This window comes from Megascapheus bottae, chromosome 20 (genome assembly GCF_031878675.1).
Source record: "Megascapheus bottae isolate mThoBot1 chromosome 20, mThoBot2.hap1, whole genome shotgun sequence".
Classification (NCBI taxonomy): Eukaryota; Metazoa; Chordata; class Mammalia; order Rodentia; family Geomyidae; genus Megascapheus; species Megascapheus bottae.
In genome coordinates, this window is record NC_143528.1 from 26,794,356 (window position 1) to 26,808,332 (window position 13,977).

Sequence of the window (13,977 nt, forward strand, 5' to 3'; positions counted from 1 at the left end):
GCACTATTTTGTGAGGTAAACAAATATTAGAAAGCACATGGATATATTCACTTGCTGAATTTAAAATAGATTACAGAAATTTTAGCAATAGCTAAAATTATAATTTGTAAGTGTCTTTAAGACATCAGTAACTATCCTAGCTACTCCTGAAATAGCATCACATAAAAAGATTATGCGTACATTTTTTATTGTAACATATAGAGGGCACAGTTATATTCGCCAGATCACATATTAATATCCCTTCTCATGTTTTTGTCCCCATTTCCCTCTCCCCACCCCCTCCCAATCATTTTGTTTTCCCCCTTTCCCTTTTCTATTTCAAATAAACAAATAAATGTATATATAATATGCCAGGTAACAAAGTCAGATACTGTTAACAGTATGAGATTAACTAAGGGCAGCAAAAGAGAAGAGAAATAACATAGTACTTAGAACAATAATCACACAACAAAAATCTGTTTCTGTATACTGGAGATCCTTTCATTTATTGAAATTTATTTAAGGCTTTCATTTGTACTAAAATTGAACTGTATAATGATAAATTAAATATTTTGGAACAAGTCTTTAAAAAGAAGTTTTGAAAGAACTAAGGTATAAATTTAGGATGGTTGCTAGGCAGGTATATTACTGTTGAACCACAATTTCAACCCTGAGACTTGAACTCATTTCGAACTGTCAATCTATTTGAGAGAATTAAGAAGTTAACCTAAATTGCCGAACTGTAATGAAAGTGTATTTATTAGTACTGACATTTCTAACTTGGGCTTTCTGATATCACAATAATATAGATATAAAAATTAAGCATTTCTCAGCCAATAAATCCACAAAAGTCACTAGTTTTTTATTACAATTTTCTCCCTGCTTCATCCTTGTAAAGCTAATGTGTGAGAGACAAATCTGTTAGTCATGTTTAAAATCAATGTTATATGTACTTTAAAACTGACAGATTCTTTATTTTTTCTACATTTGATACTCCTAGAATCTTCATTTGTATTCCTATATTTGCACTTTCATAAGTTTATTTTTAAGCTTATGTGAACTCAATCAGAATGAATTTTTCATTTGGGTTTTAAATCAGTGCTGTTCATGGCCGAAAGAAGTGCATTCAATCAGAGCATGTCAGAGTGTGTTAACCTATACCTGTAATCCAGGGAAAGCTTAAGGAGAAGAAACATGAGTTCCAAACCAGCCCCAACTCCATCGTGAACTTTTAGTAATGTCTATGATAAGAAATATTTCGTTTATTATTTATCAGACAATCATGCCTGTAACTCTGAATTTTCTTTTTCTTCTTTTTCCAGCCTTGGTCAAACTCTCAATCCTCCTGCCTTCCAAATGCTTTACAAGTGTATAGTACCACACCTGGCCAGGGTTTTCTTTTACTTAGTGATAAATCGCTTCTGTTTGAAAGTAAAAGCTGGCTGAATTTTTATTTTAACTTCAATTGTATTGAACATTTGAAAATGTTAGGATATTCTGTTGCTTATGTATAGTTTAATAATAAAACTTGCAAGCTATATTGATAAAGACTAGCAAAATATCAGTAATTTCCTGAAACAATCTGTTTTAGTTTCAAACTCAGTAATAACGATGTTATCTGCTTATCCTCACAAATTTTGATGCAAAGACTGAGACAATAAAATTTGGGATTTGGGTGTGTGTAAGTGTATGAAAGTGTATAGGTGTATGAGGGTGTTTGAAGCAAAAACCAGTTATTAGAGATGTCTCAACCAGAAGCAGGTTATTTTTTAAACACACAACACTTTGCCTAATCTTGTAGCAAAGAACCAAAAGAATATTAAAATATACTTTCCGTATTTTCTGTCTTTAATGAACGAACTTATATTTAAGACTTTATGGAAAATATCCAGAATTTCCAGAAATTATAACACTACTTTTCAAGTAATAACCAATATTTCCTTGCTATAAATAGTGTTAGAGCTCCTTATCCTAAACTGAAGGAACTAGTGTATTTGGTGATAAGGATATTAATATTTCATGGGTTTTATAGAACTTTTATATAGTCATGAATCATTGTGATAGTAAAGAACCAATGTTCCTTGTTTGTTTTTTGTTTTATTTTATATTTGTTTTCTGGGAATGGAGCCTGGCACTTTGTAAATAGTAAGCAAGTACTGTCTCTCTGAGCTACATCCTCATACCAAGAACTGGTATTTTTTTTTTTTTTTTTGCCAGTCCTGGGCTTGAGCTCAGGGCCTGAGCACTGTCCTTGGATTTTCTCAAGGCTAGAGCTCTACCACTTGAGCCTCAGCACCACTTCCAGCTTTTTTCTATGTATGTGGTACCGAGGAATCGAACCCAGGTCTTCATGCATGCTTGGCAAGCACTTTAACCACTAGGCCAAACTCCCGGTCAAGAACTGGTATTTTTAAAGCAGTCTCTTAAACATGTTTACCACCACAGCTTTTGATGCTCTAGAGTCAGACTCACTAGATTCAAATTTTGCTGCTCTTATGAAGCTATCTGACTTTAGACAACTTTTTTTCCTCTGCTTTTTATATACTGCATCAAGGACTATTGACAGAATTGGGCAGGGTAATACAATTAAAGTATTTAAAAGAATGCTTGCCATCCAGTAATCTCTTCAGAAATTGAATACAATAACTTTTTATCCCATTTTCTCTTAATTTGTACAGGTTGTGCAAGTCCACGTGGGGTCACTGTTCCATATACAATAAGAACCCACCTCTAGGATTTTCTTTTAGAAAACTATATATGCAGCTGGATGAAGGCAGCCTTACCTTTAATGCCAACCCAGATGAAGTAAGTGAAGAATTTATTTTATTTGTATCTTCTGTGAACTTTATTATAAGCTTGCTGCAACTTTGTAATACAATAAATTGGCAGGTAAAATATGAAGTCATTGAATATACCTTTTAAGTCACTGGAATCCCAGTATCTTGTTGTTGTGCTAGAACATAGTCATTTTTCTTTGCCTTTCCATATCACTTTTTTTATCCTTCTACCTGCTCGCTGATATATGACTGTCTTATACTGGTCTTACTGAAATACAAATTAGCAGTGAGCCCAAAATTTTGATACTCCTATAGAATGTTTTCATAACATTTATCATTTATTCATCATATTTTTCCTGTTTGTTGTTTCTGTTTACTAGTGATATAGTTTTATCAGTACACCATTCAAATTTCTAACATCTGAATTTTAATTGTTAAATGATATCTTTAAAAATACTTTCATAAAATTCTATGTTGACAAAAACTATTCGCATAAAATTAACTGATTTTGTGTTCACTATTTAATGGTAATATGTAAAAATGAAAATTTCCCTGACCTTTGTTATTTTTAATAATTTTTGAAAAGGTTATACTTTACAAAATGTTTAAATATCTTCTAGACTTAATCCTTGAAACCCAAGTGGAAATTATATAACATTCAGAGGTGTTACTTCTGGGTGCATTATTTCTGAAAGAACTTAACTGAAAAGATTAGCTTACTTAATTTTCAGAAACCAACTTTGTCATTTGTTGTGAAAATATTAGAACTGTTCATTTAAATCATGCAGCTAGCCAGGCACTGTAGCTCACGCCTGTAATCCTAGCTGCTCAGGAGGCTGAGATCTGAGGATCAAGGTTCAGAGCCAGCCCAGGCACAAAAGGACCTGAGACTCTTAGCTCCAATTAACCTCTAGAAAACAGGAAGTGGGACTTGGCTCGAGGGTAGGGCAGTAGCCTTGAGCTAAAGAGCTCAGGAACAGCATCCAGCCCAAGTTCAAGCCCCATGACCCACCAAAAAAATAAATAAAAAAAATAAAAAAAATCATGCAGCTAAACATTTTCTAAAATTATCTTTTATTATAACTAGGCAAATATTTCTCCAGTGTAAAATACTTTAATCTTAAACAGAAATGCTGATTATATAAATGTATAAAATATCAGTGATGTTAACTTTTTAAAAAATTATGTTCATTTAGTACATATGTTTTTCTTTAGTAATTTTTTTCTTAAATATATATAAAAACCAAATAAAATACTACTGCAAAGGTTTACTGTTTTAGACATATCTTATCATTTGAGTCTTACCTTTATAAATGTAAATATATATATATATATATCTTTTTTATTTTTCTTGTAAACATATAGTAATATAAGCATGTCACCTTTTTTTAATCTTGTGCTGTGGCATACTTGCTATAGTTACCTGCTGAGATTCTGTTGTAATTAAATATTCAGAGAATGGCATTGTTTTTATTTAGAATTAGATATTACTTGTTCATATGATGAACTTTATAATAAGATAAATGTTTTACTTCAAGCTGTTCTGATAGTTGAATGATGGCTAAAGGAGTAGATCCAAGAATAGTGTGTAGTGCTTTACTCTAGAATAGATAAGAATCAGGAGAGGCAGCTATCCAAAATCCCAAACTGACTTCTGTCATAAATTATGCTGATATATCATTTATGTGTATAACTTGCAAATGCTACATTGTAAGGAAAATGTGACTTGATAGATATCAAGTTGCAGGCTGTACTGCAGAGTCAGAAAAAGTGGTTATAATTGCTGGTATTGATTATGAGTAAATTTATTTTTTTGTGAAAGTTACGTTTTTTTAAAGCAGATAAAGCCATCCTTTGTGCAGAGATTAAAAGTAGGCTTAAAATAGTAGAATATGGATAGTTTTGAAAGCTAAATATAAAAATATGTTTGTCTTTACAGATCCATATATCAGTTTATAGAATTCTTGTTAGCATCTTTCCAAGAGCTTTTAAGGGTAGGCGGAGAAAAGAGCTAAAATTCTAGTTCTTTTTTTTAGATCAGTCAAGAATTTTTAAAAACTTAATTCAAAGCATTGATAAGAGAGGGAATTGAAATTATTATAAATATGTATAATTCAAAATAAGATTTTTAGATCACTTTTATGATCATCAGATCTTAATTCTCCATCCTATCTTCCATTGTTATTGAGAGTTGACTGTAGTTTCCTTTTCTTCCCTACCTGCCCTGCATAAAAATGTAATGGAGCATTTCCGAGATAATGAATTTACATTTCTGAGAGGTCCAAACAGTTCTGCCAAGAATCACAACACTGAACCACTCAAAGTGTTTGTAGTTCAAAAATTCTTATTCTAGTCTTTTATGAATACAGGTAATTTAATAGGTTTTAGCTAATAATAAATAAGAATTTTACCATTACCAGAGTACTTTAGAATATAAATAGGCAAAAAGGACGTTGAAGTATACTTAATATGTTCAAACAGTGGGAGGAGGGTATTTTAATGATTATATTTTGTACTTTCACTACTAAGACAAATAATAACAACTTGGTTGATTGCTGACCAATCAGATCTTCAAAACTGAAATCATGTGCATGAGTTATCCAAAAATATATTCTTAAGTGGAATTTAAGAATTTAGTATTAGCCAGGTCCTTAGACTTGCTATGGGTGTGAGTACTAGAAATCACAGTACTATTTGAAGTTTATTGATTTGTTTATTTGTATATGTATTGCCCACTCACTGGGGTATTGTCATCAGACAGTTCATTTAAGTAAACAGATACTATGTTCAAATGCAAATGGTGTTATAACAGGTACCTATGATGTGTGTAATTATTCTGTAATAAAATAGTCTACTTTTCTGTAATTTCTAGTTTATACTTAACAATTTCATAGCAAGCATCATTAGAATATTATAAAAACAAGAATACTTACAGCCACAGGGAACAAGATTCTCCAAAGGACACCGTTCGTGTCACGGATTTGGGTAACCAAACTCCACAGCAACTGCTGGCAGTGGCTCATGGGGTGGGGGAGAACAACTGCTCAATCTGTGGTAGGATTCTCTAGCACGCTGCTGTTCTATGCATGATGTTGTGATCTCCGCTGTCTGTAACGTCTTGACCTTGTGCATGAGCTTGTGTACTTTGTGGCAGATGGCCACCTTCTAGCAAAGGAATGTGCTGAGACCTGTCTGTTTACATCAAGTTGTATTTCCCCTGCATGTACCAGTCGTGTGTATCAATTTGACTCCCCTGGCAGTATTATAACAAATGTAATTATAATATATTACCTTTGCTCCATTTTCTTGACCATTTTTGGTTAGCATCTGAAAACTTGAAATAAACATGGTCTAAATTTAATATATAATAGACTCTCCATTTGTGTGTTTTAAGCAGCTTTTGAAAATATCCTCATTGAGGTCATTAGAAAAGTTTATTTTTTAAATGCAAGCACATTTTTCCTATATTCATACACAAAGACTGACATTCATACAAACGTGTTTCACTAGATTGACTATAATGAAAAATACTCTTAATTTTGCCCTATCTATAACTTGTTGATGGAAATGAATATATAATTTATCTTAAAGACAACATACATATTATTTTTGTTGTTGGACCAGCTAAAATACAAAAGGGAAATTTATAAATATTCTTTACTGTAGAATAGGTATCAGGAGTTTATATACAATTTTTACTGATACTGAATTTTACTAACTTTTTGCTCACCTATACAGCAACAAAGTGGTCCTCATTACTTCATAACTCAGTAACAGTACTGATATAAAAACATATGAATAAACTTGCTCAAATGTATTCTTTGAGAATACATATAAGAAATGAAATCTCAAGTCTAATAAATTCAAACAAAATAGATTTATAATTAGTTGGCTTGTTCACAGCATTTCTGTTTAAAATATTTCTTTTTAATACATTGATACACATGTGACTATTCAACAAGTAGATGCAGAAGTAGCATTTTCAAATGGGCATTCGCTATAATAGTTTTGTTTGTTTTTGGTAAAGGATCATTTCAGGGAATACATTTTTGAGTAATGTAGATTATCTGTAATCTTATGATATGTAAATAAATATATTAAAATATGGCTATTGTTCACAGCTATCTGACATAATCTCTCTTATGGATTTGTTAATCTATGATTGCTTTGGTTTTTTCCTATATCTTCTCTATTGTGAATGTGTATGGATTTATAGTCACTTGTAATCCAATAGTATTGAAAGAAAGAGAAAAAAATCGAGGTTGAATTGAATCTTGACAGATACTTTTTCATATTCTGAATTGTGCTTGTTCATTTGTTCATTATCTACTTTTGCCTACACAACAACTTCAACGAGCAGAGAACTTAAGCTAATAGTGAGTTAAATGATGTAAATTGCCTTACTTCATAGGAGTCCCCAGGGGGTGTCTGAGAGATTCAGTGACCCCATCTATGGTCTTCATCTGCTCTCTAGAGCCCTGATCGCCAGATGGTCACTACAGCTTATGGTGTCACAGGCTTACATGACTGTTCCCAAATAAAGAAGAAGTTAGAAAGAAAAGCTCTTCTCATATTCCTTAGACTTTTGGGGTAAGGGGGAACGCAGAATTGCTTTTTCAGAAGGCTTCTTTTTGTTTTGTTTTGTTTGTGTACTAGGGTTTGAACTCAGGACCTTACTCCTCAGTTTGTCTACATAACTCCAAACCTCAATTCTCAGACCTTAGCTTCCTGAGTAGGATTATTAGTGTGATACACCAGCACCTGGTTTCTCCTTTTCTAGTGAACAGATCTGAGTCATATGAACTCCTGGACTATTTGGGGAGAGACTGACTAGAATTGTTGCATGATTGGTATTGATGTGTAATTCAGTACCTTGTTCTAAGATGCTAGAAATAATGAAAAGGTGAAATGTCTTGGGCAAACATCCATAACGCTTGTTAACCAAAGTTTATAACAGCAAACTTTTTAATTCTTTTTTGCTTCTGGTCTCCATTGGATTAGAGATTTTAATGCCCAGGGGAAAAATATTGACACCAGATGCACCCAATCTGATTTTATAGCTAACATTATCTTCTTGACATTTTAGGTCCTCTTACCACAGACAGAAAAGGAGGCAAGAGGAGATGTGGTTATGCTATGGTGTGTTTAAGTCATATAACTAGACGGTATAGATATTACTGCACAGTGAGGATAAAAAGGAGAGAAAAAGTCAGATATCTTAAGGGTTCTTTCTCATAGAACTATATTCTATGGTAAAAGTCATTTAAGATTTCTGCAGTAGGCCCATATGATCGATCGGTTTGAGCCTTCACTGGAGGAAGCTTCTTGACCAGCTGAATGGCAGGCTGTAAGAGTTCACTGGAGGTTATTCCAAATTGGTCACATTGGGTCCATTCCCCTTGCATTCCATGGTGTCTGTGTAGTTTTTACTCCAGCACATGCACAGGTGCTGGTCTTTGGTACATTCATGTGCGTTCACCGATGGGACTGCCTACAGCCATCCTGCACCCATGGTAGATTGGAGAACAGCACCTGGAAAGCACCTTCTATGAGCTTAACTGCCCTGGACCCATAATAGTTTGGAGTTGCTTGTTGTATAAGATCTTTTTCTTTTAAAGTAAATTTGCCCCTTTACTTGGATTTTGAATTAGGGGTTCCTATGTGGGCATCTTAAACCATCCTGAGATTGTCATTATTACCCAAATTCACAGGAGTTTGATATGTAATCCTGACTGTATCTTATTTTAAACACTGCTAATTAGCAAATGAATTTGTTATGAAGGCATACAAGAGTATAATCAGAGCAAAAGAAACTAGTCTGTGGCAATGGAAAGAGTCCCCCACCAAATAAAAGCTTACAGAGTTTCTCCTCTGTAATACTTTACAAAGCCCTGTCCTCTTTAGTAAACATCAAAGTCAAAGTATAAAAACATACCCTTCAGATTCGTAAAATACTATCTTCTATCTAAACAAGTTAATCCATTAGCTAGTTAAAACTAGTTAAGTAGGCTAATATGAAGGCCATTCACTGTCTTAAGGGTAATATGCTGTATGTATATCGTATGCATCTATCTATGTATCCGTCTGTATCATCTACCTTTCTCAAATTTGATTCATTAGTTAATTTTATGATTTAAGAAGGCAATCTTTATTTTTTTATTAACTTAACTTTATTCCTTGCCCTAACCATGCAGTAAATTAAGTATTTTAACTGATTAATTTTCTTTCATATCATAAACTATTTAGAAGTTCATTCTTATAATTAAAGTCTTAAGAGTCTGCATCACTTTGCGCCACACATACTTAAATGTAACTATTCAAACTTGAATATATAATTTAAGGCATTTCAAGATGTATTAGAATTTTTTCTACCCTTCATATTTGGTTCATTTTGTATTACTTTATTACTATTTTACCCTCGTTGTATTTCATAAGCCTTAAGCTTATGGTTTCTCCTGAAAGTCAGCTGGAAAATTTATATAGAGAGATTTGAATATTCGCAACAAATATTAATTATCTGAACTTTATACTTGCTATGCCTCTTTGATTTGGGGCAAGTTACTGCCTCTCTCTGAGATTTCAAAAGGCTCTTCTGTAAAGTGGAAGTGATACTATTACCTGTTGAAGTCACCTTATGTTGATTAGTTAGTGTTTTTAACTGCTTACAAGTATGGATCCAGATATTTATCTGGATCTAGATATTTACTAATTGTGCTCTGGCTTTGGAACATTAAGATTATGGCAGATAACTATTTGCAACCTAAGTAATGTTGCAAATGTTTTAGGAAGTGTGTATTGGTAACATCAACAGATCCAAACTTTGATAATATCCTTTGCTTTTAATTGTAGTTCTTGAAATATAAGGAAAAATCTTTTGCAAATATAGCATTTTATTTTAATGATTATGCCTCATTTATATTTTCAGAAGACATACAATTAAGAGTCCAATGTTATGAAAATGAAAATGTATTTTGGCTCCAAAGGTGATAACATGAACAAATACTTTCACACTGAAAATTGCATTTAAATGCAAGCCATATCTCTTCTCTACTTGCTTACTATTAAGGCACCTTTATTGTTGTTGTTGTTGTTATTTTTAGCAGTATTTGGGCTTGAACTTGGGGCCCTGTACCTGTAAGATAGGCACTGTACCAGCATTTTGTTTGTTGTGATATATTTTTTTAATGCTAGACTACAATTCTATTTATGCTTCCCTATGTTCTGGGGATAACCCATTGTACCCTCTATTATGCTTTGCTGGCAGCTGGGTATGCACAACTTTTCTATTAGTTGAGACAGAGTCTCATGAACTTTTCTCCCAATACCCAAGCTGGCCACAAACCTACATTTTCTGATCTTCATCTTTCAAGTAGTTTAGATTTGAGTCACTATGCCAGCTCTTAAAAGGTTGTTTTTAATTTCAAAATTATTTTGAGCTGTTAAAATATACTTAGAAGTGTAAATATTAAGTTCTAGGCAACATGACAAAAGTAATCTTTTGTATATGTGCACATTGTTATATATATAAATATGTAATAATTGGTATGTGACTTCTATAAAATAAGAATTCTAACTTATCTAACATTAAATTCCCCTTTCTCATTAGCTTAAATTATGTTTTTAATTTTTACCTGTCCTGGGGCTTGAACTCTGAGCCTGGGTACTGTCCCTGGGCCTCTCTCTCTATGTTCAAGGATAGCACTCTACCATGAGCCACAGTCCATTTCTAGCTTTTTCTGAGTCGTTTACTGGAGATAAAGTCTCATGGACTTTCCTTCCCAGGCTGGCTTTGAATCACAATCCTCAGATCTCAGCCTCTTGAGTAGCTAGGATTATAGGCTATACCGTGCCAGCAGCTTAAAATATTATTAACAAGATAATAGTTTTATTCTGATAGGGAATTTTATGTCAGTAGTTTGATTTAAGATGCATTCACCTCCTTGGGAGAGACAAATTAGAGGTAGAAGCATTTTTCTAAGAATCTTACTTAAACTCAGAGCAATAATAGTTGTTATATTTGATAGTCATAATTTATGGTAATTATAATTTGATATGTTATAGTCATAAGATGTGGTTTATTTTCTGTTCAAGGCTATTAGAACTAATCAATAATGACTTAATTATTCACTTGAAAGTTAAGATGATAGGGGTCATATTTGCTTGATATTGCTTTCTCTCAAAAAAAGAAAAGGCAGAAAAATTCATCCTATACCTCCCCTTTATTTGCTCTAGATTGTATTGGGAGCTTTCCTGGATTTTTATTTTTACTGGTACTTGATTTTGAATTCAGGACCTCATTCTTGCTTAGCTTTACTTTCTCATCTGATGATCTGCTACATCAAGCCACGCTTGCAGGCCGGTTTTTTTCTGGTTATTTTGGAGATAGTATCTCTTAGACATTTCTGCTCAGGTTACCTTCCAATTATAATCCTTTCATTCAGCTTCCTGAATATTTGAGTCCCCCACTAGTCAACCACTAGTGGCCTCCTGAAATATCACTTTAAGGTTCAGAAAGAGACTCAAAATGGAGATGGTAACATAAGATGTAGGAAGGAGTGGAGAGAAAAATGTACCCCCCAAAAGTTTGTCTTGTGGTAGAATGAGGTCTTCCAGGTAGTAGTTATCAGTACGACCTATGGTCATCTGTGCCTGGAATAGTTTTCAGACTCTCAGATGTCTTCTTCCCAGGGGAAGGATTTTTTTCCTTTGTAAGATGGAGATATGCTATAGACATACCTCTTCTTGCATCCACGCTCTGCTAATTCTTACAAAAGGATCGCTTCTCAGAGTCATTCTTAATTCTGTGTCCCACTTGAAGAGCCATCTGTGCTGAAGACATACCCTGAAGTTAAGTGGCCAGTTTCTTCTAAACCTCATGAACAATGTCAGTAGGAAGAAGAAAACATTTCAAAACTTAGTTGTGCAGAAGACAATGAAATGAAATAAAAATGTAGATCTCTAATCTTAAATTTTCTCATTAATAAGTCAGTACTTAAGAACTACTTAAGCTCTACAGCATCTGTCCTATGACTACATAGTGAGATTGAAAATAACTGGAGTCAACAATATGTGACATTTACATTTACCTTAGCCATTCTGTTACTGTAGAAAAAAAGAAGAAAACTTAATTTTGCTATCTCTCTTTTTTCTCTTTACTGACACTCTCCAAGTGAGTATCCCACATTTCTGACTTTATGTTCATTCCTTGCTTTTTACTTAAACTGGAGTCTCCTCTCTTTGGCGAGCATCCTGAAAAATCATTTCTTCTTTTTTCTCCAATCACCAAGGCCAGTGCCTGTCTTTTTTCATTTTAGTCTCTTTGAGCTATCTAAAAGAAAAATGAAAGCAGCCATATTTATTTTGCTAAACACTTTAATATGTGTACAGAGGGAAAGTTCTCACCAATCAGGACACTATGGCTCAGAAAAGTTGAGTAAAATTGTTTATGCTCACATTATCAAGTGGCCTCTCCATGATTTGAGCCCTCTGAAAATGGTGCTCTTTGAGCTCTTCTATGTCATTACCTTTATACACCATTGCTTCTTTAAATCTCAAAGGCTCCTTGACTTCTGAGACTTCTTTATTGTTTTATCCCCTCTAGTCCTTCTTATTCAGTTCCATACTCTGTATCTCCAGCCCTCACTGTTATCTCTACATCCTATTGATTGCCAGCTGCCTACTCTACCTCTGGTTATATCACTCATCACATCAAATTCAGCATTTCTGTAACCAAACTCTCAGAGTGTCCTTCAAATCAACATCTATCCAGTAATGTTCTTTTTCTGTTAGTCAGTTTGTTTTATTAGTCATTTCCCTCTTCATTAGCCAAAAGCATTGTCTTTTACTTCCTAGTTAGTGTCCTGTAGCCTGCTAGAATATCTACCAAGTATGCTTATTTTTTCTTTCCATTGAAATAACACATGGAGTTTAAAAAACATGTCTTTATATTTCTTGTATCTTTCTATCTCTACTGTTTTTCCACATCTTTAAACCTGTAACAGTTGTGGTTGTCCATTACCTAATTTACTTTACATCCATTATTTCTCTTTATTCTACCCAATGGTCCCCACATGAAATATATTCCAAGACTTCCTATGGATATCTGAAATCAGGGATAGTTACTAAATCTAGGTATACTGTTTTTTCCTAGAATAATACCTAAGATAAAGTTTAATTTATAGATTAGGCACATTAAGGTATTAACAATAGTAATAGGACAATTATAACAGTATTTTGAAATAAAAGGTATGTGAATTTGGTCTCTAAAAATACTGTATTTTTACTTTTTCAGTTAAAGAACAAGAAAAAGCTAAGGCATCATTAAGGTCCTGAATTCAAACCCCAGTACTGGTACAAAAAAAAAATATAATAAGTCACATGATACAGTATTAACCAAAGTGTTCCAGTTTTCATCTCATTCAGGCCCATATAGACCCTAACATTTCTTTAAGCCTTAGCCAAATGTCTTATTTCATTCTGAGATTTCCTTTCCTTTTACTATTGAAACCCTATTTCACATTCTCTTAGCTTTATCAAAGAATTTTATCACTGGTTTGTCACATGGGTATATTCTATTTGATTGTTTGTTTATTTTGTGCTGGTGTTGTGCACTTTGCCTGAGCTTTTCTGCTCAATGCTACTAGCACTCTACCACTAGAGCCACAATTCTAGTTCTGGCTTTTTTTGGGGGGGGCAGTGTTGGGGCTTGAATTCAGGGCCTGACCACTGTCCTGGGGCTTCCCAATCTACTACTTGAGCCATAGCACCACTTCAGCCTTTCCTGTGTAGGTGGTACTAAGGAATCAAGCCCAGGGCTTCCTGCATACTAGGCAGACACTCTTCCACTGGCCATGCTCCTGGGCTTCTGACTTCTGTGATCTTCAGATCTTAGCCTCCTGAGTATCTAGGATTATAGACTTGAGCCACAGTGCCAGCTGTTTCAGGTTTGTGTTTGTCTCTCCAGAGTTAAGTTTTCTTAGAGCAAAATTTTTTTATACTATTCAGTTTCTACTGCTGAATACAAGTATGCTTTTAAATAAAGATTTCAACTATTTTAGCATATTAGTTTTGGCTTACTTAAGAATGGGTTTTTGTGGTTTTGGTTTTGGGGTTTTTTTGCCAGTCCTGGGGCCTGAACCTAGGACCTGCGCACTGTCCTTGGATACTTTTTGCTCAAGGCTAGTGCTCTGCCACTTGAGCCACAGCACCATTCCAGCTTTTT

At 33.8% G+C, this 13,977-nt stretch overlaps 1 protein-coding gene across 2 annotated transcripts in view; it reads left to right on the forward strand.

The window, feature by feature from the left end:
- Nucleotides 1-13,977, forward strand: part of Fbxo8 (F-box protein 8) — a 43,668-nt gene that overhangs the window by 21,623 nt on the left and 8,068 nt on the right. The window contains exon 3 of one of the 2 annotated variants that reach the window (XM_090354184.1): nucleotides 2,658-2,784. In XM_090354184.1, coding sequence (XP_090210310.1) covers nucleotides 2,658-2,784 — 127 coding nt within the window. Of the gene's footprint in view, nucleotides 1-2,657; nucleotides 2,785-5,713; nucleotides 5,811-13,977 lie in introns of those variants that run through there. The other variant, XM_090354185.1, reaches the window with a different exon arrangement.